Raw genomic sequence first — 24,097 nt, forward strand, 5'->3', positions numbered from 1 at the left:
ATGAAAAATACAGTAAAATAAAATAGGATATAAATACAATAGAATAGAATTATAAAAAAAAATACTGTAAAGTGTCATCCTGTGATAAATACAACAGGAATGCTGTGTTTACATGCCTCTATAAGCATAGTGAACACTGAAGTGAGGTGAAGCTATTGCTAATAACCTCAGTGGTGATTGTGCAGAGTACAAATAGGAGGCACAGCGGAGATGATGGACAGGTAGAAAGTGTCCGCAGTGTATTCTGTTATGCACAAAAAAATATATAATACAGTCCAGAATAATATAACATGGAACTGTACAATGTCCATGATAATAAATGATGCCTAACCAGTGGTGGATGATGCCTGAATTATTTGTCACAAAGTCACACATACATCGATAACACCTATTCAAATCTCAGATGTTCAGTCTTTTACCATCAGATTCCCAGTTATGTGAAAAGGTTGCTAATGTTGATCATCCCATTAACGCGCAGCGCGCATCTGTGTGAAGTCTTCACCTGTTTCAAAGCTCATCGGCCTGGTTGCAATGACAAAAACAGCGCCTGCATCTGTCAAACCGTGATCAGCCGCTCCCAGTTTATGCCACATGACATGCCCAGTGTGCAAAGGACGTAGAACTAAAAAAAGATTCAAACCTTTAACGAATCAAAGAGAGCCTTACTATTACTTAAACGCCAGGGGACATTGGGCTTAATTGAGATGGCCAGAAAAAAGAGGCCAAAGGGATGTCAGTGTCGCTCTGTGTCTGCTGGATGTGTGAGGAGACAATTGCTAGCTAATATGCTTGCCAGTACAAATAGATAGGCTCAAGGATCATTGGACTGGCGCAAGTTCACGTTGAGCAAAACTCGCTCGGGCTCTGCTACTATTACTATGACTTTATCCTCATTAAACAGTGGTAATGCATTAAAATTAAGGTTATGCATCATTTGCAGCTACATATGTAGTGTGCACGGTCACGAGAGAGTTCCATTTTAATTATTTCTTACAAATAGTTTTTTGAAAATATCACTTGTACAAAATCTTATGTCAGAAAGAATTAGGGCTGAACACAACCGGCTGAAACCTTTTCCACTCACCATATTTGCACTATTATTGGACGTACTCTGTGTTTTTTTCATCACTTCAGGATTTTGACTGGTTTTAATATCTTTCAGGCCTCAAAATGAACCCCCCTCGTCCTCTCAGCGGCGGCATTTGCTGCAGTGCATTTCTCAGGCCCGCTCTGTGCGTTTGTGAACCTATGTTGATCCGTTACTGCTTTTTAAAATGCTGAGCTGTCAGCAGGAGCCAGGTGAGGCAGTTAGTTCTGCTCACCACTCAATGGACATGTTTCATTGGCACCTTGCTGGAGGTCAGCAGTAAGTGACGGCCAGAGCTGTGGGGGTCAGGCCTACTACCCGGCTTTAGCTGGAGAGTGAATTACACTGTAGGTAGGGAAGGTGGGCTGAGCCAAGGATGGGGGCTTAGATTGTGGCCCAGCAGCACGTTAAGGGTGTGTGTGGACAGTGTGCAGAAATCCATTTGACCATAGTGTCATACAGCTCCATTTATACGCCTGATGTGTAAGAGCTGCTTGGAAACCCGGCAATCCCCCCCCCCCCCACACACAGATTCCTTAACCAATAAGTATTCTGTAGGGTACCTCACTGGAGTGATGGAGTTGGAAGAAGATGTATCATTGAAGGATTAGGACTAGAGCTCATCAAAGAAAATAGCCTGGTCAGTGTGACATGCCACTTTAAAGTGGCTGAATATTTTAAGAGAGCCCTCTTCCTCAGAGGAAATGAAATACAGACAAAGAGTGGAGAGGAGGAGGATTTTGTTTGTTTCTGCCACTGCTCAGGGGCAGAGATGGAAGATTTGGAGATGTGGAGTAGATTGTTAGGGAGTGAGGCAGTTGGGGCCTATTTTCACCGCAGCTGAGGCCTCCACTAGCCACAAGCAGTTTATATAATTCCAGAGATGAGAGAGCAAAATATCCTCTACCACACAAAGTAAGATTTTACTCCCTTCTCCTGCCTCCTGCCTTTTCTATATCTCCTCCTCTCTCATGCTTTACTCCGATCACCTCCAGACAGCACTACCTAGGTCCATCAAGGACAATACAAGGCACCGGAGCATCGCCACACACAGGCAGCCACAGTGAGACACAGTGTAAACAGTCCCCTTTTACATGACATCTAGTCAGGATCATTGTGCTTGCTCCGCCATGCATCACATGCCGCTAAATGATTGTGTATTGTGGGGCGAGTGGATGTGTGTCCAGGTAACTGGACGCTAGCTGGTCAGGATAGCCTGGGAGCGATCCACGCCATGGAGAATGACTTAGTTGAGCCCTGCTGCTGAGCTCCTCTGAGCACGCTTAAGAGCTGAGAATTATTCCACTCATTTCTAGGTTCCTGTGAAGCATGACAAAAAACTCAAGTGCTTCATGCTCGCCCAATTCTCCTCCTGAGAGGAGCCGAGAGGCTCGGGGTTTAGAAGTCGTTCAGCAAACACTCACCATGATGAACATTAATTACATCAATTAAGTGGACCACGACCATTGTCTGGGGTGACTAAAAACACTGTCACAAATGCACTGACAGAGCACAACAATGAGATACAGTGAGTTGAAGGTAGCAGCCAGACTACCAGACTGGAAATAAAGGACATTAATGTTTTTAATATAAAAATTAATGATTTGATAATGTTTGGTTGGATTAAAGTTCAGTGTGAGTGGTATCAGGTTTTTTTTTGTTTGTTTGTGATGACAATAATGATTAATTAACTGTCTACTTTGCTTATTTCTTGTGTTTTTCTCACATAGCTTTTTGATTTATAATTACTGATAATTGTCAAAATATTTGAAATGCATATATTAAGTTCACATTTAGACAGGTTCCCACTTTTCTTAAATAAACAGCATTGCTTTGTTTCTATTTGTATGTACTGGTTTAGTAATTACTAGCCAGAAACTTAATAAAGCATCACTTTACAGTATGCACTATAGTGTAGTCATCTGATGCAGTTTACATGTGAATATAAACAGATAGCCCCAGTAGATTAAAAGTGAAATAATGAGCAGAAACGACAGACTGTGATTGCCTATTAAATGCGGCAGATTAAAGTCACCTCGGCGACAGCAGCTCGCTGTGTTGCCTGTGACACAAAGTGCAGACCACACCATGGTGCGCTGACTCTTCTGAGGGGGAGGAGAGTCCGGACTGGCTCCCTCCGTCGGGAAAACAGACATCGTTGTCCTTGAGGTGAGCATTAAAAGGCATAAATGTGTATAACACCCAAGATGGCGCTAACGGCAAGTTGAATTTGTGTTTCTGGAGATACTGAATGCCTGATGACCTTGGTAGCCATGCATAATGATGCACACTTAAAGTTTATTTTTGGAACACAATGATCCGCATAATTAACTTTGTAGTACAATGAATTGCGCTTCCATCATCTTGGCAGTTGCCTGGAGTTTGTTTTACTTATAAATGATTAACAAGGTTGCATTCAGTTAGTCATATGTGGCTGCGTTTATATTTAGCCAACAATGCTGCTACTGCCAGTGTGAGTTAAAGTCTGTGTAAACCATTTACATGATTACATAATTAATTAGGGCTGCAACTAACCATTATTTCCATAATTGATTAATCAGCCACTGATTTTTCCCATTAATCGATTAATCTTCTTGTCTCTGAAATGATGGACAGTTGTGAAAAATGCCTTTCGCACTTGCCCGGAGCCCAAGGTGACATGCTCAAGTTGCGTGTTTTGTCTGACCAGCAGTCCGAAACCAAAGCTATTCAACTTCAGAGTGAAGCAGGTGAAAACAGGCAGTCCTGACAGAATTCAATGATACTAGAGAGAAAAGTTTACAATGTCAAGATTTGTCGAGCTGCGGGTTCCACTTCATTAATACGTCCTCTGGATGTCATTGTTCGCGCTCTCATCTTTCTAATGATTTGCTCCATGTACAGTAACCAGCCGTGCACCACCGCGTCGCCCTCCGAGTCGCACATTAGGAGAGGGGTGAGACCAAATTTGAAAGAAAATTGAAGGAAGGGATACGCAGCAGTCGAACTGTACCGAAGTCGGGTGGATGCAGGACTTGATCAGCTGAAGGGAAGGACTTCATTCCTGCTACAAGTAGTTAACGAATACAGAAACATCACCTGCTGAAGTGTAGGAGAGTCACATTTGACAGAAAGACTTTTAGGAGCACTTTGTATTAACTCTCTCAGCCCCGAACACTTTCTAGGTTTATTTTACGCCTGTCACATTTTTTCTCGCTGTGGGCTTGTTTTTCACCACAGTATATAAGTCCTGAACCTCTTTGGAAACAGCACAGTCATGGCTAGAAGTTTGGAGAACTCAATTATTTTTTGTGCAGTGTAACACAGCTAATGCCATACACCAAAAAAAAAGAAATAAAATGCCAATTTGTATTTGCTTGATGATTTATTTTACAAAGATTGAAAAAAATGGAACCTGTAATAGAACATTTTTCCATGTGACCACAACTGGTACCAATTTCTGCAAAAAACAAGGAGCTCCATATACAACCTTTACAACCTCTCCTGTGTGCTCTGTGTCGACACATCCTGCAGTCTTGTCACATGACGATCATTTAGGGCTTCCAAGTTGCACTGAGGAGTGCAGAGATTAATGTTTTTTACAGAATAGACAGAGATATGTAGAGTAATATGAATTTGCTAAAATTTACTATTTTAAGCTTAGATTTGGTTATTTTTCATAACACAAACGTTTCTGGCTGTGGTAGATGGTTTAATCGTCGTGTTTTTTTTTGTGGGCCTCTAAAAGTCAAGAAATTAATCAGTAGCGGAAAGAAAAAAGTTTATTGTTATTTCAAACTAAATTTCGATTAAAAAGAAATGATGACAATTTTTGGCAAAAACAGTGGGTGTACGATTTGTTCAGTGCTACAGAAAATACAGACTCATGATATTGAGAGTATTAGAGAGGGACATTGAGTTGGACAACAAAGTCAGTGCATGTCAGTGTTACCTGCAGCTGCATGTGTGCGTTAGAGAAGAAACTAGAGTTTCAGAGCTGGAAAACACAAGGATAGTCCTGCTTTTAGTGTGACCTTACCTTCTCCCGTTTATCTCCTCCTCCTTTTCTTATCACATCACTCACATGACCACATTTCCAGAGATTAAGGCTCCAGGATGATTAGCTGCATTGTTTTCCAACAGCCTGTGTGCGTGTGTGTGTGTGTGCGTGTGCGTGCGTGTAACAGAGACAGAGAGGGGGAGAGAGAGGTGGGGGGGGGGTAAGGTGCATAGTTGGAGGGCCTGTCATAAAAAGCCATTATTGTAATTGGAAGATAAAATCCCATTTGTTTTCCCCTCTAGTGCTTACTGTCAGTGCTAAGACAGGGGTCTTGTTACAAAAATTAACATTTGGTATCGGTGTCAAGGGTCATGCAAGAGAACATCAACTTATTGAAAAGGCTGTCAGTCAAACAGCTGCAGCAGGAGAGGCTGTTTACTACCGAGAAGCTGTTTCTGTTGCTCAGGCTGTTTCGTTTGGGATGTTTATAGTACTCGCTGTTTTTCAGTGGCATATTAAAATAATAGTTCCATTTGTAGGTTTTCACATTCGGTTCTACTGATTGCGAACGTTTGATGTTGCTGATAATTTTCTAAAACACTGGGCCAACGTGAATTTGCATAAATTACTGTAATTGGATTTTCTCAAAGGCTTTCCTCATACAGTCCATTAAAACTGTACATGCATGTGTAATGCATTCTGGGAATCTACCTGTCCTGACCTTGTCTGGCACCCCACATGTCCTCCATGCCGTCCCGTCCGCTGACCTCAGCCCTAACCCCTACTCCACCTCCACCTCGGTCTTAAAATTATGTGAAGATCTCATCCTTGGACTTCATGGATTTAAGTCATCAGACTTATCCCATTCACTCATTTCACCAGACACATTTATTGGTTTCTTTCAATTTTCATGTTATCTGCTAAGGTTTTTTTTCTCCTGCCAGTTTCTGCTTGTCTTCTTGGAAAGCTTGGACAGGTCTGCAAAGACCAATGACTCACTGTGACTCACAGGTCTGTACAAATTAGATGACTCAACTTGATAGAGACAGACAAAAGACACAACAAAGCTGGAGGACCCTCAACGTGGTGCAAGTTCAGAGACAGGGAGAGGGCAGCAGAGACCCAATGTAGACCGGGAGTCACTAAACATCAGAGCCCTAGCCCAAATATAGCTGTTTAAAGTGACTGCGGGGTCCTGACTCTCTCCTCTATGGGCCCTGCTGGATTGAGGGGAGGATCAAACTATGTCAGTGAGTCAACCGTTGCTGGAGAACTGCTCAGCCCTCTGCAGAGGGTTTAAAAGGTCAGCAGGATTAGTTCAGTGAGGTCCATGTCTTTTCCCCATGTTCAGACCATATAATTACGCTTTTGATGAAAAGGTTTTGTGATTAAAAAAATTTGTTGTAACTGGAAGTGAAAAAGAAAAAGATAATATGGTTTGCTAGCTAGCACTCCCCTTCTTCTTCTTGTTTCTGCCTTCGCTTGTACTTTGCACTTTGTTGTGCGTCCTCGTGCTCAAGCACAATATCAATGAAATGTGTACCCATTAAAGATGTTTCTCCATTGCAATACGAGTGGTCAAAAACTCCACAGGGTGCCTTTAAGTAAGAGAAAACCATTTTGTTTATGAAACTATTGAAGTGCGATGTTCATTATAATGTGGAAAGAATATTAAAAAATCAATACAAATTGGTAGCAATGTGGATATTCATTAAACTGTAATTTAGAAGTCCCTAAATATCCTTTTGTGAGACATGAGAGAGGCCCAGATATTTGTATTATGTTTTATTATTTGTATTATTTTTGTTATTTTTGTTTTGTATTTCAAAGCATGACTGGCTCATGTCAAAAACCAGATTAATTTCAGTTCTGCTCGCTAAATAGACCTCCTCAGCCACATGAAGGCATGCTGTGTCTCATAACCCTGGAGTGAGTTTTAGATATCCAGTCATGTTCACAATATATTGTCTAGGAAATTTGTTAAATGTTCATAACGTGCTTGCTCCAAAGTCCCAGATTTAGCCACAAGCAAGCATCTAATTAGCATAATATTCATATTTCCGAAAAGCTCTTAAGAGCACTTCTGGCATTGTCCATTTCTCTTATTTGCCTCTTATTGCTGTAACGTTTGCTTAATGCCTGGCCTGTGTCTAGCGATCGCATGCTGTGCTCATTGCAAATGCAGTGTGAATGTGCTGTTTGGGTATGGGCCCATGCATCTCCAGGGCCCTATAATCAGCTCTAAGCTGCTTCTATCAATCTTCATAACTGTAGTGGGTTGAGGAGGGAAGTGCAGCTAATCAGCTCTAACCGGCCCCATGTTCAGCCTGACTGTCACTGTTATAGCAAGACCATATGCAAACAGTGTCCGTTACACGTGTGGCCCATACTCACATCTTGGCCGTCTCACAGGGCCAGTCCACAGATGGCCGGCTCCAGCAGAAGTCGGGTTTTGAAAGGGCCTGTGACTTTCACTGAATAGCTGTTAGTGTAGGTTAATATAGGAGTGGTGGCCCTGCAGCGGTGGCAATCACAGCTCTGATCAGAGCCGGGCTTCAAAGACGTCTGTGCAAGTTGAAGCCAGAGTTGTCATTAGCTTCTGCCCTGTGCTTGACAGCCCTTCCCCACCCCCAACTCCTTCTTCCTGTCTCCCTCTCTGTCTCTTTCTCCCTCTTTGTCTCTCTCTTATCGTGCTCATTTTTTGTCTGTGTGCAAATGGCCACTGTAATCCTGGGCCTGGGTGCTTGGGCCTGTCACTCCCTATTTGCACTAAGCATCTTTCCTTCTCTCATCTCCTTTGCCCTAATTGTATTGTAACAAGCAATTACAGATCTATTTATGCACACGAGAGCTGAGATTGGGCCACTTTTTAAAAGGGCGTGTCGGGGAGTGGAAGTGGACCAGGCGGTGCCCCTCGCCCTGAACTCGTAGCCGGACAAAGACGCCACCGCTGCTAATCGCTCGGCTTTCCCTCTTTCTCTCGCTGATGATCTAATCCTGCTTTACTACCTTGCGCTCTCCCTCTGTTTTCTATCCTGTGTAGAACGTCCTCCAAAGCAAAAGTGATCGTGCCGTTGTTTGTTGTTTATTGGCTGTGTTCTCTCTTTGTGAGTCAGCCCTAGTGATGCAAATGAGCAGAGGCAGTGTTTACCTGGACTGGCCATGTTTTCCCTGAATGTGTGTATGTGTGTGTGCGAGCATGAGTGTGTGCGCATCGTGCCTGCACAACGTCTAGGCCTTTGATCATACTACATTGCATTGACAGATGCTCTCTGGTGCTTTCTGGTTGCTTATGAACGAGGCCACAGACGGGATCTGAATGCCAGTAATTATATCCCCTTGCTAGAACGATAACAATTGTGGCTTATACAACAAAGTACGATGGCTTTTTTCTATCTGTCCCATTATTTTTAGGTATGAGAAATGACATCGAAATCCCCCGTCTGCTTCCTCCCTGTCTGCGGCTCTGTGTTTACAGCTGTTTGTGAGCCTGTATGTGTGAGAGGTGGGGGCCATGATAAAGGCTTACACCTTGTAATCATAGCTGGATGTGTGATCTCAGCGACCTGCCTGAGAACTGGCTTGGAGAATGGTGTGCACGTGGTGTGTGTGTGTGTGTGTGTGTTGGAGAGGGGAGGGTGGTGACTGAAAGATCCACTTACAAAAAATTTGCAGAAAGGAACAGTCATTTGATCAGGAATAAGACCGAATCAAAAGGTTTGGAGGCTCTGAGAACATAAAGAAAGAACTGAGGTAAGAGCCATGGCAGCGAGGTGGAAGTGTAAGCTTTACTGATGCTATGCTCTTATTTATATGCTTTTTGTATATATGTTAAATGATGTAAAATGCCAATGTGGCGTCCTGTAGAAAGCAAAAGCAGCAACAGTTTTGTTTATAATTTACAGTTTCAAAGATGCTAATTTTCTGCAGTTACTGCAGGATTTTAATGTTTGGTGTTTAATTTAGAAAATGTGGCAATGAATGCAACAAAATCACAAAATAGCAACTGGTCTGTGTGAACTTTTAGACGTGAACACATGTCTCTAGATCAATGCTTGTAGTTGCAACTTTGCATTTAGTGTTTGTTGATCTTAACATAACAATTTAACATCTATACAGGCTATTATTAGCTAAGGATTTTCAGCCTTTTACAGTCACATGAAAGTCATATAGCTATATCAAACTGTGTCCTCAGTTAGCAAAGTACTGCAGCTTTGCATGGACATCGCTGAAAATGTTGTGCAAGAGGCATTTTAAGACGTTCCTGTTCAGATGTAATTTATAGGAGGTCTGAATGAAAATGTATACAAATAGCCACTGACTCACTATGGTAGGAGAGGAAACTGTTTCTGAAATTCAGGAAAAGGCAGGTGTAAACTCTGCAGTGCTGTTTCATTGTACACACAAGGACGTGAGAGGCTGTCGCCAGGTCAAGGCAGCGAGGTGAGAGCGATGGACAGAGAGAGAAAAATGGAAATTAAAGGATGTGTTATGAAGTTGCTTTTCTGCAGCTCCCACATTCATCACCCCAACGCAAGAATAGCAGCAATGCAACAACCTGTCATTTTTCAGACAGCCTTACCCGTCTCTGTCCCTCTGTGGCCCCCTGCTTGAATGTGTTTTCACTGACTGTTAATGGCTCACAGCATCCAGGCCGGTGCCTTATGATTGAAGCACTCAGTAAGTAGTACACTTTTAAGAGCATGAAAGTTAAACCGTAAATCTCACACATTGATTTTTCATCATCAGATCATTCCATCACTGATCTTTTTGTTGAGGTGATGGCATTTGGCTGTTTAACTAATATATCCTCACAGCTAGCCTTCTCGTTGCGGCATGAACACACACTTTTCACACTTGCAGTTCCGCAAGCGTCTTCTCCTAAAGCAGCATCCCGAGTTCAGCTGCAGAAACCTTTAGGTTTGTGCTCCACTGCTGTCCAGACATGCGCAACGAGCGTCAAAACAGTCTGGCATCAAGTGTTGCTTTGCTGAACTTTATGCAAATCGGATGAACTGAGGCTGGGCTCACTGACATCTGCAGTCTTAGTAAATGCCCTGCTAAATTTAATAATTAAGGAGATGCTAAATTTTGCTCCCCTGACGGTAATTTGCAACAGGCTTAGTAAATATCCCTCTAAATGTTAAAATATTTGGAAGCGGGTAATTCATTTATTAGATGAATGTTTTGGGATTTCTTTGAATTTAATAATGACAATTTTAATGTGTCAAGAAAGGCTTTCATTTAAAATTGAATAGTGACACTGAGGAGCTGAAGGACGTGTGAGTTTCATGTTAGAAAACGGGGGCGCAGAGGAAGGTGAAGACAATGATCTGTAATCCAAGAACGAACATTTCCATCAGTTTCCAGCTTACACCTTTCCAGTAAAACCATTAAATGTCTCTGTCTATCACTGTCACGCCTTTCTGGTTGGAATTTAAAAGACAACATACTTGGAGCATCGGAGCTGGAGTGTCTGTGTAAAATCACCAGATTTGCATAAATATGTTACACATTCTTTTCTTACCCTGTTCCTGCTTCTCTCCTATTTTTTTTATATTGTTTCACACTATATTCATTTCCTCTCATATCCTACTTGGGGAGTTAATAACATTCACGCTTTGTCTTTGCAGTCGCAGTTCTGCACGCATGTTCAAAACACTAATAGCTTTTTGTAGGCGCAACACAGAGGCTCTTTGAATTGTGTTTGCTGCCACAGGTAGAAGTACTAAAAATTTCCTCAAATAATAATAATATTGTGTGCTGCAATATTAGCTACGGGCTTATCTTTTTCAACTTCCTCAGCACTCACAGCAACCCCCGCTTTTATAGCACATACTTAAACCAGGAGCACAATATTATAAAGGATTTGCAATGAGGTGCGTTGTTTACACTCAGTGAGGGAAAGGGGGAAGATAGTAAACGCACTCATACACGCACTCACACACACACACACACACACACACACACACACACACAAATCAGACAATAGATCAGAGTCATCAAAGTGAAACAGCCTGGTCTTGAATGACTTTGATAATTACCTGCCTGGCATGGCCTAAAAAGATATGTCCCAAGTTTGCTCTGTTCCTCTGTGATTCAGAGAGGGGTGCATTAAAGTAGCCAAACCGTAGGTGTGTTTTGCACAGATTTTGTGTTCGTTTGTGTCTATAAAGCTTTGCCAAAAATGTCACCCCTAAAGTTACTTGGAAACTTGAAGGATCAAGTTTATGGAAGGAAAGGAGGTTAATATCACTTGTGTCCTCGTTCACATTATTGACAAGGTCAAATCTTTGTCCCTACTTGGCTGTTACCAACACCTTGCACCAGTCTGGCGGACTCAGTCGTGTCTGGAGTTCCACTTGGAAACACTTGGCCCCCCTGCAGGCCATACCAAATGATTAGACTGCACATAAGGTACCTCAAACTTAACACCTCAATGAGGCTGTGACATGTCAGGTCCAATCGCCTGCACTGTTGTGTCCCGCTCAGGCACATGGAAAGCCATTCTCAGGTCCTTTGGCTGCACCACAAAGCACTGCAGAGTGTAAGAACAGAGGAAATCTTGCTTCTGTCCAAGTCATGAAAAGAGTAAAGGGCTTTCTATGCAACATGCGTGTATGACTTTTTTGTGATGGGTATGAATAATTTGAATAGCTCAGGGATTTACTAGGTGTCAGGTTTGTGCTCCCACCACGCTAGCCTCCACATCATTCCTGTCTACTGACTGTGATGTCTGCTGCGAGTGTCTCACTCTGAGTGTGTGCTGCAGGCTAGCAGTAGGAAATTGTTGTTGTGGTGTATGGACAAAGTAGTCCGTTTTAAGCACTCTCTGGATAGTGTTTACATGACCTGAATTCATGTGGACTGACAATAACTGACGTTCTTTACACGTTGTTACAGTACCACTGCCAGCTCTACAATGTGGACTATGTAACAGTGTTTGCTAGTGATTTTGAGTCGAAGGAAGAGCTATTTTTGGCCTTGAATGTTCAATTTGCTAACAGGCTGTGATGCACTAAAGCTACAGTCTAAATGCAGACTTTAAGCTCTGGAAAATATGGATGTTGTCAGTTTGAGTTGTGCTTTTATTAAAATCAAGACAGCTATTATTGCAAAAAGAAAAAAAAAGTCAGTGCAGCTATTATTATTACTTCTGGATATATTAAAAAAAGTTTAGAGCCAGCGTTCACTGCTTAAGTGGCAGGCATGACGAGATAGCTTCTGCAGCTTTTCCTTGATGACCTCATAGAAGAGGTCGTGCTATTTCGAGAGGTATATGGTTTGTCATTTTGTTCTGTCTGTCATTGTTAAAAACTGCTAACAGGTGTCAATAAGAGTGCACCAGAAGCTTTTTACATTTTTGTCAGCCTCTCTGTATGTATCTGCGGCATGCCTTCTATTACCATGGTAATGCACTAGGGCAGTAATTGTTGCAGCCCGTCGCACGCACAGCCTCACACGCTCAAGAAATTAGACTCACACTCATGTGTAAGCACACACGCGCTCTGCCATGCACACTCATAACTCTCCTTACTGTCTCTTAGGGATGTGCAAAAATAACCAAATGTTTGAAAATTGGGTTAAAGGAAAAACTGGGTTGAAGAGTGGTCCATTTTTAAATCTGTCAGCTTGAATCGAAATGTTGTCGAAAGGAGACTTTTAAAATGCTACCCCAGCCGGACCCAAATGATCAGAACTAATGCTGCTGTAAATGCAGTGAAGGGAATTTTTCTGTTCCCTAGCGGTTATCATAGCGTAGTGTGTGGTTTGGTTAAAAAGAAAATGCATTCGGTAAAATGTAAAATGATCTGTGTCAAATTAAATGCAGTTCCCAAGTAATTTCATCCAGTCAGCTTGGTGTTATTGCACTACATAGAAAGAAATAACAGAGGGAAAAAAATAACAGCAGTTCAGGCAACAACTGCTACATGGTTTTGTGTCAGTAAAAATGCATCAAACATCCAAAAAGAGGAGATCGTTAACAACCTTTTTGCTCCGAGAGTAGTGCCTCCAACAGTGGAAGCACCAAATGCTGCAGCCATAGGCATACAGGGACACAATATAAAGCTTTGAGGCTTAATGTCTGTTGTCACCATGGAGAGAAAAATAGAGAAAGTAATTGTGTTGTACCAGGACTCAAGCAATCCCATCAGCTATTGGGCAGACATGTCAAAGTATAAAGACAAGGCTGAAACTTGACTGGTCGCAGCCTGATGGAACAAGGCCGAAAAATGACCGGGGAATGGGCCCAGAAGGGGAGCACGACAAACAGCTGATGTAGAGAGGCAAGCGGAGATGAACATTGACTTGTTTATTTATTTATTTATTTTTGTAACCTAGATTGGCAATGATAAAAGTGAGTGATGTTGATAAATACTCGCACAGCCAGTTTATCAGCAGCTGTCTGGCTTGGGGTTGCCGGCGGCAGCATCCAAGGCTGATAACCTCTGAGGCCTGAGGCATGATGTTGGGAGGAGGAGGAGGAGGAGGAGGAGGAGGAGGAGGAGGAGGGGGTAGAGGATGATGCTGCTGCTGGGTCGTGGCCAGTGTGTAACTCTAAACTGGCCAGTTGATGTTTTGTGGTCAAACATCGCAAAGAAAGAATGAAAGAGCAACAATATCGCCATAAGCTTCAGTGAGGGTTTGGATGGCTCATTACACATCAGCTATTCGATGCTAACAAGCATGTTAGCATGTATAACATTTAGCATGTAGCATAATATTGTCTTGTAAGTGTTTGCTAACGTTAGAATTCGTGCAAGTTTCTTGTGCTTGCATGTTAGGGTGGTGATGAGGCTCTGGTCGTTCGTGTAAAGGTGTCGTTTCCTCTAGGGCAAGTTGAAATGGTGATTTGCTTTTCTTTTTTAAATTTGTAAGGGCCTGAATACAATACGATGAATATTTCAACATGTTGCATGATTGTCATTTCTTCAAGAAATCAGATTTCATGACTCGACCCTGTTTAAGTTGCTCATCCACAAGTACCATTACATCATTTACAGTGATCAAACACACACGTGCAGACACACACATGCGCTCACGTGGAAACACAGGGTTCCTCCTAATGAATTGATGCAGGGTGATATTGTGTCTCCACTCAGCCTGCAGAACTTTGTAAATTGAGCTCCATATCTTGTGAAATTGTTCCTCTTTGTTGCTGAAAAGTACCTTTTCATCTCCGATATTTTACTCTGGGCTAAAGTGTTGGGCTGAACTCGTGACCCCAAAAAATTAGTGTGTCGAAAATATGTGCAAGACTTGAACCTGACATGTATATTTAACACCTTTGAATTATTTCCAGTGTGTATTGCTCTGTGGTATTTTTGTATATTGTTTGTCGTGACATTTGCACCTATATTGATTGTCTGAGGTGGTCGAGTGTACTGCCAATAGCTACATGAAGTGTGGTTGCATATTTACTGGGAGCCTTCGGCCCACTGCACATTTCCATGAGCCTGAAGAAGCGCTGAGTGAACTGTGTTGCTCTTGTCAGTGTAATAAAACGTCCTTGATCATATTTTTTACATGTTGAGTGTGTGGTCTCTACCACAAACCCTTGTGGTTACTTTTTTCTGATCAAGTGTTATTGTTGCAGTTGCCAGAACCTCCAGGCCTGAAGTGCATGCTGTGCACAGAGCTCTTTTCTCATTTTCACTTTTAAATTGGAGGTATAATGGAGAATAAATGTAAACCATTCAAAGGTATTATGATTTTTTTATTCATGAAAGCTCCCACTCTCTATAGGTTTTTTTTCTTTTTCTTTTTTTTTCCAAAAGATGGCTTAATTGAATTCTGTGGTAAAACAATATAATATAATAAGAAAAACATGAAAAATTACAGAAGCTAAATAAAAAAAACTGTAATAAGAGAAGGCTCATGTGTGGGAGGCTGTGTGCATATGTGCAGGCTGTGTGCCTGTGAGACTGTGCACCTGGAAAGCACTTGACAGATGGTTACTTCAGCTCTAGCTGAATGTTGCTTTTTTTCCCCCCTCAGTGTTAAGCCTCTTTCATAAATCGAAAGTGTTTCGGTCAGCATTTTGATCAAGGTAGTCTCTTTCAACCGTCTTGATGGTTTGCCGTGCATCTCTTGAGTATGTTTATCCTGCCCCCATCATTTATTTTTGTTTGATTCCGGCGAGCCGAGGGAGATCAGGGCTGTGACTTTCCCTGCTGCCTCCTCAGCTCTGTTTTTTTTTTTTTTTGTTTGTTTTGTTTGCCAGTAAGATTACAGAGCAATGCATCAAAAATCATTATATGCCACATCATATCAGTAAATTCTCAATCTGTAGCGTGAATGTTGTACTTCACAGGAGACAGTAAGGATTATAGAAAGGATATTTCTGGAATCACAACAACCTACAGTAACCGTAGCCCCTCCATTAGCCAAACAAGAAAAACAAGTCAACCAGATAGTTTGCTGAACCAGTCGTTTAGACTACTGTTGTACTACTTAAGAGCTGTACTCATTCACCCTCTCATTGTTTCTCAGTAACTACACAAGGAGTAGTGGATCAGACTCAAACTGCATCGATATTGCCTCAAGCTAGGAAACCTTATGTCCACATCAAACATGCTAAATCATTTGATGCCATCACCTTTGTATGTCCATTACCAGAGGTTGGCTGAAACAGGCTCTCCACAGGGTTCAAGCAGCCTCTCACAGTCAGATCAGGCCAAAGCTAGAACACCTAATAACACCAAAAGTGTCATAAAGACACAAAGCGCTTGAACCTCTGAATTATGTTCCCTTACATCCTAACTGTTACCTTAAAAAAGGGACGCAGCACCTTTTCAGTATTGTTTAATTCATCTCTAATCAAGTCTTATGTATAAGTTGAGTGCTTGGTGTCGTGTGTCAGTGAGGAAAATCAGCACCCCTGCTGCCCAGATGAGTCCAAGGTCTGAGTTTGGGTTAAGACTGGGCCTGCTGCTAAATGTTGGTGCGCAAGTACCACAAGTCCACAAGTTCGCAGGTTCATTTTTAATCGCGTGCAAAAAAGAAATTGTCCCTCACAGATTTTGCACTGACACTGGTGTTGAATTGTTACTGTATTTCCCTGAGAAATTGCCCTCCTAAATATAGCATGTACTCTCTGCAGCAGATGTTCGTGCCCTATTTGACGCTGTGGGTAATAATCCTTAATATTCTTGCTGTTTGAAACTAAATGAGGCTTTAATGCACTCTGATTCCATCTTCCAGCACTCATTAATTGTTTTTTGAAAGTCCATAAATTATTTCTGTTGTTTCTTTTTAAGTTTTGCAAAGATAAACAGAAACTTTTATGGATGAAATGGAGGTCTTTAATTCTGTGACAGTCTGTTTTTATTAGAGATTCAATTTGAAATGTCATTGTGAGGGAAATTCACACAGCGACTTTTCTTAGCCAAGAGTATTTTCTTCCTGCCAGAACCGTCAGCATTTGTGACCTTGCTATAATACTAAAGTTAAAGAAAAGCATTTTTGAAACCTAATTGTGTGAATCCGTTTATTCCTGTTTAGCCGCAGTGTGTCCCCTCTCCTTTATATCCTCCCCATCACAGGTGCTGCTCACTCAGTGTGTTTGAAGCCTCATTAAAGGTGTCGTGCAATGCATTTGAAGCCTCATCACTAATCTTCTCCTCTCGCCCTTTTCTTTCCAGATGGTCACAAGAACAAAGAAAATATTTGTGGGTGGCTTGTCAGCCAATACAGTAGTGGAGGATGTGAAGCAGTATTTTGAACAGTTTGGGAAGGTAAGACTTTTTTCATTATTACCCTGCATAGTGAAACTAAAGTTTCATTAGATTCCATTGCATGCTGCAGTTATCATCATTAAGAGAACATGAAAGGTGCTGATTCGATCATTTGATTTATTAAATACTCACTCCACAATCAGTGTACAGCACCCCCCCCCCTCTCTCATCTCAGCAGTGTCAGAGCTCTAATCTTTACAGCAACCAGAAATTTGAGCTTTAAAAGAAGCCAAGGGCACCAGTTTGGCTCCTGTCCTGACAGTAAGACAAATAAATCTCTATTGTGACAAGCAAACAAGCGAAGATATGGCAGCAGCTTCACACAGCCCAACATGTCTGGTCAACAACATGCATTTTGCTTACAGAGCAAACAAGCAATGGCAACCGGCTGCCATGACCAAACCCCTCTGCAAAAAACAAAACCCAAGTATGTGTTTCTCTTTTCTATAGTTGCACGACATTAGAAACAAATATAGCTGTAACGTTATGGGGGTTTTGATATTGTGGCAGCACTGTTCCAGTGTGGTCTGAAAGAAAAACACACCCAGTTCATTCAGCAGAGGCTCATATTCAGCTGTTTGTTCCTGTCTGCTGCAGCACTTTCTGCAAGCTGCTCTCATGACCAGTACCCCCAGCTGAGCGAGGCATATATGCACACCCTATCATACAAGGACATGCGTGCCGCACACGCACACACACACACACACACACACACACACACAAGCCGACACACTCTCGAGTGTGTGCGCACACGCTTGGGCATGTGCGCACACAAACAGGCTTTGATACAGTGGCAGCATTTCACAGATAATTTCCCCACACTGAGTGGAGATCCATTTCCCTCATGTCATATTCCGCATCAGTCAAGGTCACCTTCAGTTGATACAGTCCCTGTAACATCAGCACTTGACCTTGAGTTTAAACAATTTCACCGAGGATGGATTTTCCATGGGCACATAATGTACCATGTCCTGAAGGAGACAAAAGAGCTGTTACAGAGTAATAAAAACTGTTATTTTTTGCAGAGACAATATGCAACCAGCCTTTCCCTGTAAAGCCCCGTCTTATTTTCTTGACTGAAAACGAGCAAGGTGAAGGACTTTGTTTTGCTCTTTCTCCGTGGAAGTGGCGTTGAAGACCTCACCGTGGCCTGGTCTGCCGCTCCAAATAAAGACAGCTTATTTGCACAATAGAACACAGCAAGCAAATATTCAGCACGACTTCGCAATCAATGGATCTGAGAAAGGGCTCGAAATGATTTTCGACTTGATTGAATGACATAATTGACTTGATTATACAAAGTTTTTTCCTCCTTGAGGAATCCTCAAATGCTTAGGAGGAAACAAACAAATCAGACTGATTGAGCAAGATCTTGTGCATGTTTCTGTGTGTGCCTTTATAGCCTACTTGTGCATGCTTGGATGTGTCTGCAGTACTGCTCTCGCCATGCGTGAGTGTGTCAGCGATTAAGTGTATTTATGTGGGTGCATGATTAGGGGTGTGTGGTTGTGTGCGTGCGCGTGTGTGTTTATGAGCAGGTTTGAGTGTCTTCAGCAAAAAGGAAATCAGAGTAGATATTGTGGGCTATGGCAGACAAGATACAGAGCAAAAAGAGGTATTCTCTCTCTGTTTTGTGTGTGTTCTTCCTTTCTGCCTTACACATCCAGGGATTTATTAAATAACCTGCCTGTCACTGCAACCTACCATTATCTCCACATACACACAACTCTGAGGACTTATCCACAGAAGGGAAAGCCAATTAATTCAGTTTCCCCTCCATAGAATCTTGGTGGCAGTATGTGTGTCAGTCTGTCAGTCAGTCGTCATCCCGTCTTTCTGTCTGTGTGCCTGCCTATGTGGATGTAGCCATCATGGTCACAGGGCAGCTCGTCCTTTGTATTTCTGGGAAGTACGTTTTGAAGGACTTATCAATCATTATGCAACTATAGCTTAAGGCACCGGCGAATGTTTATCCTCGCTGGGAACAAGCCGTTTCGCTGATAATATTTAGTAAGCACTGTATTTGTGTGCGTGCAACTGTGTGCAAGGCCAATTAGCAGGATGTGGTCTACAGAGATGGTGGTGGTTGGGAGGCAGTGGAGGGGAAACAGCTGGTGTGGCCACAATTGGGTCACAGGTTCTGTCTGTAACCTCCACACCTCCCCTCCCTCCCGCCTCGGTCCCCCACTTCTGTCTCCATTCTGTCAGGGGGAGAGGTGGCATTTGTTATGGGGAGAGGCTGACAGCTCTCATGCACATCAGTCTCAATGCCACTCTCCCAGCCGTCACCATTAGGAAAGAGCACATGCCCGAACTTGGCACAACTTCAGAGGAGCTCCTCCACAGCCAGATCCCTCTTTTTTTTCTCTTTTTTTTTTTTTGTTGCCTACAGTACACGCTGAAGGTGTGCATTTGAAGTGATTGTGACTGTCATTTGAAGAGAACTGAAGTGCGGTTCTGTTTGGCTGATTCTAATGCATCTCAGATGGATCCCATTACCTGCCTAATAGTAGCCACATCCTGTCCTCCATTTTTTTTTCCTCAGGCAACACACTGCACCTTAGCCCTGCAAGTACAGATGAGACAATCTTATAAACACTGCTGGCCCTCCCTTATATTCAAGGACTCTTAACTGGAGGCTGCTGCTGTTTCTGTCTGGCAATAAAGCCAAATGAACCAGTGTGCTGTTTGTGCTACTGTGCAGACTTATACTTTGTGAGAAAAGACAATGTATGGCCTTTAGAGATCACATTTTTGTTTTCTTTCCTCATATATAGGCCTCCTCAGCTGACATTTTGTTGCCATATTTATCTGATGATGTGTTCATGTTTATAGTCGGCACATTTGTAAGTATTTCTAATGCGTTTACCTTCCTCCCTTCGCCTTCGTGTGTGGTTTGCATAATAAGCAGAAACACATCCCAAATATCAGCCGACAGAGGTGACAGCGCTGAAAAGATCTCATAATATCATTATGCATAAAATCTTTAGAATTCTTGACGCATTTAGAGACTGTGCTTGCTCTGAGGCCAAAGGTCAGGGGCAGCTAAAGAACAGCAGATGTGCTGGTAGGGATTCAGTGTCTTGCAAACTTTTCCTTTTGTACCAGTAAGAGGATTAACACACCTGCAAAAAGAGACTCAAATAACACAGTCTGCCTGTAAGATAAATGTTTAATAAGGTAAAAAAGACTTATTTTCAGCATGCCACACCAGTGCTGTGTAGAAATACGGACTGTGTTCCATGTCATGTTGATCTTTTATTTTTTTGTATGCTGGCATACAATGCCCTCTTACTTTCCAATAAATCAAACACCTGTTTACAAAACACCCACCATTCCAAAATGTTCCACTGAGGCAAGCACTTGATTAAAGATGGGAGATGGTGTGATGACACCTTATAAATTTGGATGTGACGTACCAGCAGAGCCCTGCCCAGGCATGAAAAGAGCTCTCCCCACAGTTTAAGGCATAATTAGCTGGGGTGGCTAATGCTTCCTCATTGGTTTATTGTAATCGGCTTTGAGTGCATCTCATAGTGCCCTTATTTGGCTCAGCTGAAACAAGTCCTGCTCACTGACTCAGTGTCTGCACTTCTGTCCATTGGCTGGGCTTCGCTGTGCAAGCCTGAAGCTGACTTTTAGTTTAATCAGAGCTACTTGCTTCCATGTCACTGGGCTGCCACAATCGTCCCTTTATGTCCAGGCTGTCCTGGTTCTCATGCTTCACTGGTCTAGAGCCAGATCCTGGAGGTGGCGCTGAATGGGAGGAGGAGGAGGAGCTTAACCAGTTCACTGCCACTGGGCTCAGGAGGGATAAAGGTAGACACACAAGGGTCACTGGTTAGACAAGGAAAGCAGAGCCTAAGATGAGGCAATGGTCTTCAGAAAAAAAGAGCGCTGACACCTGTTGGAGGACAGTGGAAATATATGGATAAGAGTGAGATGATAGATCACGTCGCGACACAGAGAGGAGACCAGCCTACAGCAGCAGCATGCTGCCCCCATTGTGTTTCACCTCTGGCCAGGCAGGCGTCTGCATACTTCCTCTCATACTTTCTCTGAGAGGAAGCAGATGAGAGGAAATTATAACAGCGTCAGAGAAAGATTCCTCGGCTAATGCATGAAATTCTTTCCGGGGCTTTGGTAATCTAATACCACGGCTGACATTTTGTGTGCCCTTAGATTTTGCAAATGGCAGAAAAATAACTCTGTGTGACCGTCTGTAAAGTCTGTATGAATTCATTTTGCATACCAGCCCAAGTGCTCAGGCCCTTAACAACACCGGTTTCCAGTTATTCCATGTTAAAAAAAAACAAACAAAAAACAGCTGTAATGACAGTTAACAAAATCTGTGGCTTATATTGCTGTGAAATTGGTTTTATTTAATGCTAATTCTACTAATACTAACTTAATGTGATGGTGAGACTTTACTGTATCAGTGAAATGATGGTGAATGGTTTGCTTCTCAGGAATGTGCCTTTGTACATTATTTAATGCAGTAAAGATGCATTGTTTCATTAGAAACTTGGACTTAAGCTACTTTCAGTATCAACCCTTACAAAGTGTAACTAAATGTGCAGAGATTACAAACCATCAATATTCATTGATGTGACATTGGTATTGTCGTTCTCGTGTTATCTCTTTGATTGCAGAATTAAATTTTACCTGGGATGACAGTGCAATTAAGCTCTTGCAGTGACTACACATACACAGGCCTTAATGTGGAGACTGTGAAGGTGCACATTAAATGCAGTCTGGACTTGTTGAAATGATGGGAGCTGGAAAGAAAAGCCAAATACAATACTGCTTCATGCTCATTGGCTGAGATGGCAAACATGGGTGATTAATGCAGGAAAAAAAATACACTTTATATGAGCGAAAAGAAGCTAATCAAAAGGCCACAGTCCTTCATTCCACTTCCTCAGCTAGTGCAGGTGCACATTTGCATGCCATTTACATGGTAGCTCACAGTGACCACAGCTACTCCAACGCTTGGGTGTCCATCATCGCTGACATTCTGTGATTGTTTCCTCTCTGCTGCGACTCACCCAATCAGTTGAGGATATAGTCTGGTTCCAGTGATTATAAGGAGTGATCAGAGCAGCAATGATGGAGCATGTGCCTTGCAGTGGAGATTTAGCCAGAGGCTTCAATCTCATTGCAGTCACTTGTAGTTAGTGACTGAGACTAGCAGTGAGAAGGGCAGAGCAATATAAATGAATTGGCTATGAATGTGGATACGGCCGCGGTGCACACGGGGAAAGGGCCAGTTAGACAAACTATTTCATATCCCCCTTGACCTTTATTTGCCCAGTGGCCCAGCAACATTTCCAATAGAGTAGCTTTTAAATGGCCGCTGAAGAATTGAGCTGTATTATTCACATCATTTTTTGTGTGCGTGCGTCTGTCTTTGTGTGAGAAAGCAAATGTGTGTGTGTGTGTGTGTTAATGCAAGTGTCTTTACTGCAGATTACTGATTTTTTTCTTGAACGATCAGACCTTTAACAAAAGATTAGATAGATTTTTGACTATTGCTGATCCTTAGAAATACCTATCAGACGGTGTCCTCCGACAACTCGATGCTGTGCAGTACAGGCCTTTCACAAAGAGAGCCGTGGATCAGGGGAGATTGACACCTTTCTGTAGGTCTGTAGTCTCATCTCCCAGCTGTCCCTCCTGAAATGGCTCCCTCGGGATAAGCCGGGATTGGCTTGATTGTGTTATCGGCGACTGATCGGGTCATTGAATGATGGAATTTTGAGCCCCTGTTCTGCTTAAAGAATGAAATGTTTAAGGAAGATTGACTGTGATTGGATCAGATCCAGCACCTGCTCAAAGGGTCAATCAGGTGAAGGCAGGAGGCAGCAATCTCTGCTGTGCTATTGTGACACGAATAGAAGGGGGAATTAATGTGTGTGTTGGGGCAGGGTGTTGGTGCTGGTGGATGGATGCTCGAGGGTGGGGGTGGAGATGCCATTCAACAGGGAAGAGGTTGAAAAATGTCATCAGAGGAAGTGTCATGAGTAATTTGCAGCAGTCTCACCATCAGACTGGTGTGGAGGTGGACGCCTCCACCTCCACGCCTCCACCTCAGCCTTGCAAACTGCAATTTAGTCCTTAGGGAATCCCATGTGGGAGAAAACGTCTGTAAGAATCGAGATTCAAGGACAGGTTTATTTCCCAGATGGATGGGAAATATGTATTGATATATGCTGCATGTATGTGCTGAAGACTGGCATGGAATAAAGGGCATGAAGGGTGGGAGCCTGGCAGAGCATTCATTCAAGCGACGTCCAAGGGACGCTTTGAGAAAACAGCATCTTAGCATGTTTTGCTCTAGTGGATTTGTTTCTGTTGCGCTTTAAATTGGCTCAAATCATTAAGATAATTCTAAAATGATGTCAGAGCATGAGATTAAAGGGGCCCTGTGGAGTTCTCTTGTAAACATGCAGAAGTTGTGTTTACATTCGGTGTTACTCACCAGATCACATCGTGTGTATCATCGTGTGTGAGGTCTAACAAACATGTTGCGTGCATTTCCTTCCTCATAAAACATTTGCGAAGCTGAGTCTTTTAAACTAAAACTAGCACTTTAAATAAAGCACAGCGTTGTTCACATCCATGTTTGTTAGCTCTCGGCCTTCTTTTTCCTTGTCTCTGCTGGCACATTGCTGCATATTTTGTCACCATCTGTAGGACTGCGTATCGCATCCTGTGTGCACACAGAGACCCACTCGCAGAAAAGCAGTTCCATGGTGCTACTAGAGGTCTAAAACTCCACAGGAGACTGTAATATAAGCTAATGTGAGCGTTCAGTGCTCAGCGTCATCACACACCTACCTGAATATATGCCACCGTTTTCTTTTTAAATGTATGTGATGTTGACTCTCGTTATATATATTACATTCATGTGCCATTAAACATCTCTGACCAGCTTCAGATATGGATGTTTTGCGCATTTTCGTTTTCAGATTAAAAATGAAACACAAAGAAGTGTTTGGTGTGAATCCTGTACAGAGACAGGTTCGTGTGCAAGCCTCACTAAAACAGTGAGCTGGGAGTCATTGGGTAAAGTGGCTTCTTTACCATTTTAAATCTAACACAGGCCCCTAAGTTCCTATTTTTTAGAAGATGGATGGATGGATAGAAGGCATTTCCTTGCTGTGGCACAAGTGCATGTTTTAAGAGTAGCAGAGACAGGCGTATTTGAGTTGAGGTCCACAGCAGCCGATTTCGGCCTCTGAGTGACAGACCTCGTGCCCCTGCATGTCACAGCCAAATGAGAAACAAAAT

General features: G+C 42.6%; 1 protein-coding gene across 6 annotated transcripts in view; it reads left to right on the top strand.

The window, feature by feature from the left end:
- LOC121616998 (RNA-binding protein Musashi homolog 2) overlaps nt 1–24,097 on the top strand; it is a 238,794-nt gene that overhangs the window by 59,778 nt on the left and 154,919 nt on the right. For all 6 annotated transcript variants that reach the window (XM_041951942.1, XM_041951943.1, XM_041951946.1 and 3 more), the window contains exon 6: nt 16,712–16,804. In XM_041951942.1, coding sequence (XP_041807876.1) covers nt 16,712–16,804 — 93 coding nt within the window. The remainder of the gene's footprint in view (nt 1–16,711; nt 16,805–24,097) is intronic.

Source organism: Chelmon rostratus, chromosome 14 (assembly GCF_017976325.1).
Source record: "Chelmon rostratus isolate fCheRos1 chromosome 14, fCheRos1.pri, whole genome shotgun sequence".
NCBI classification, from domain to species: domain Eukaryota; kingdom Metazoa; phylum Chordata; class Actinopteri; order Chaetodontiformes; family Chaetodontidae; genus Chelmon; species Chelmon rostratus.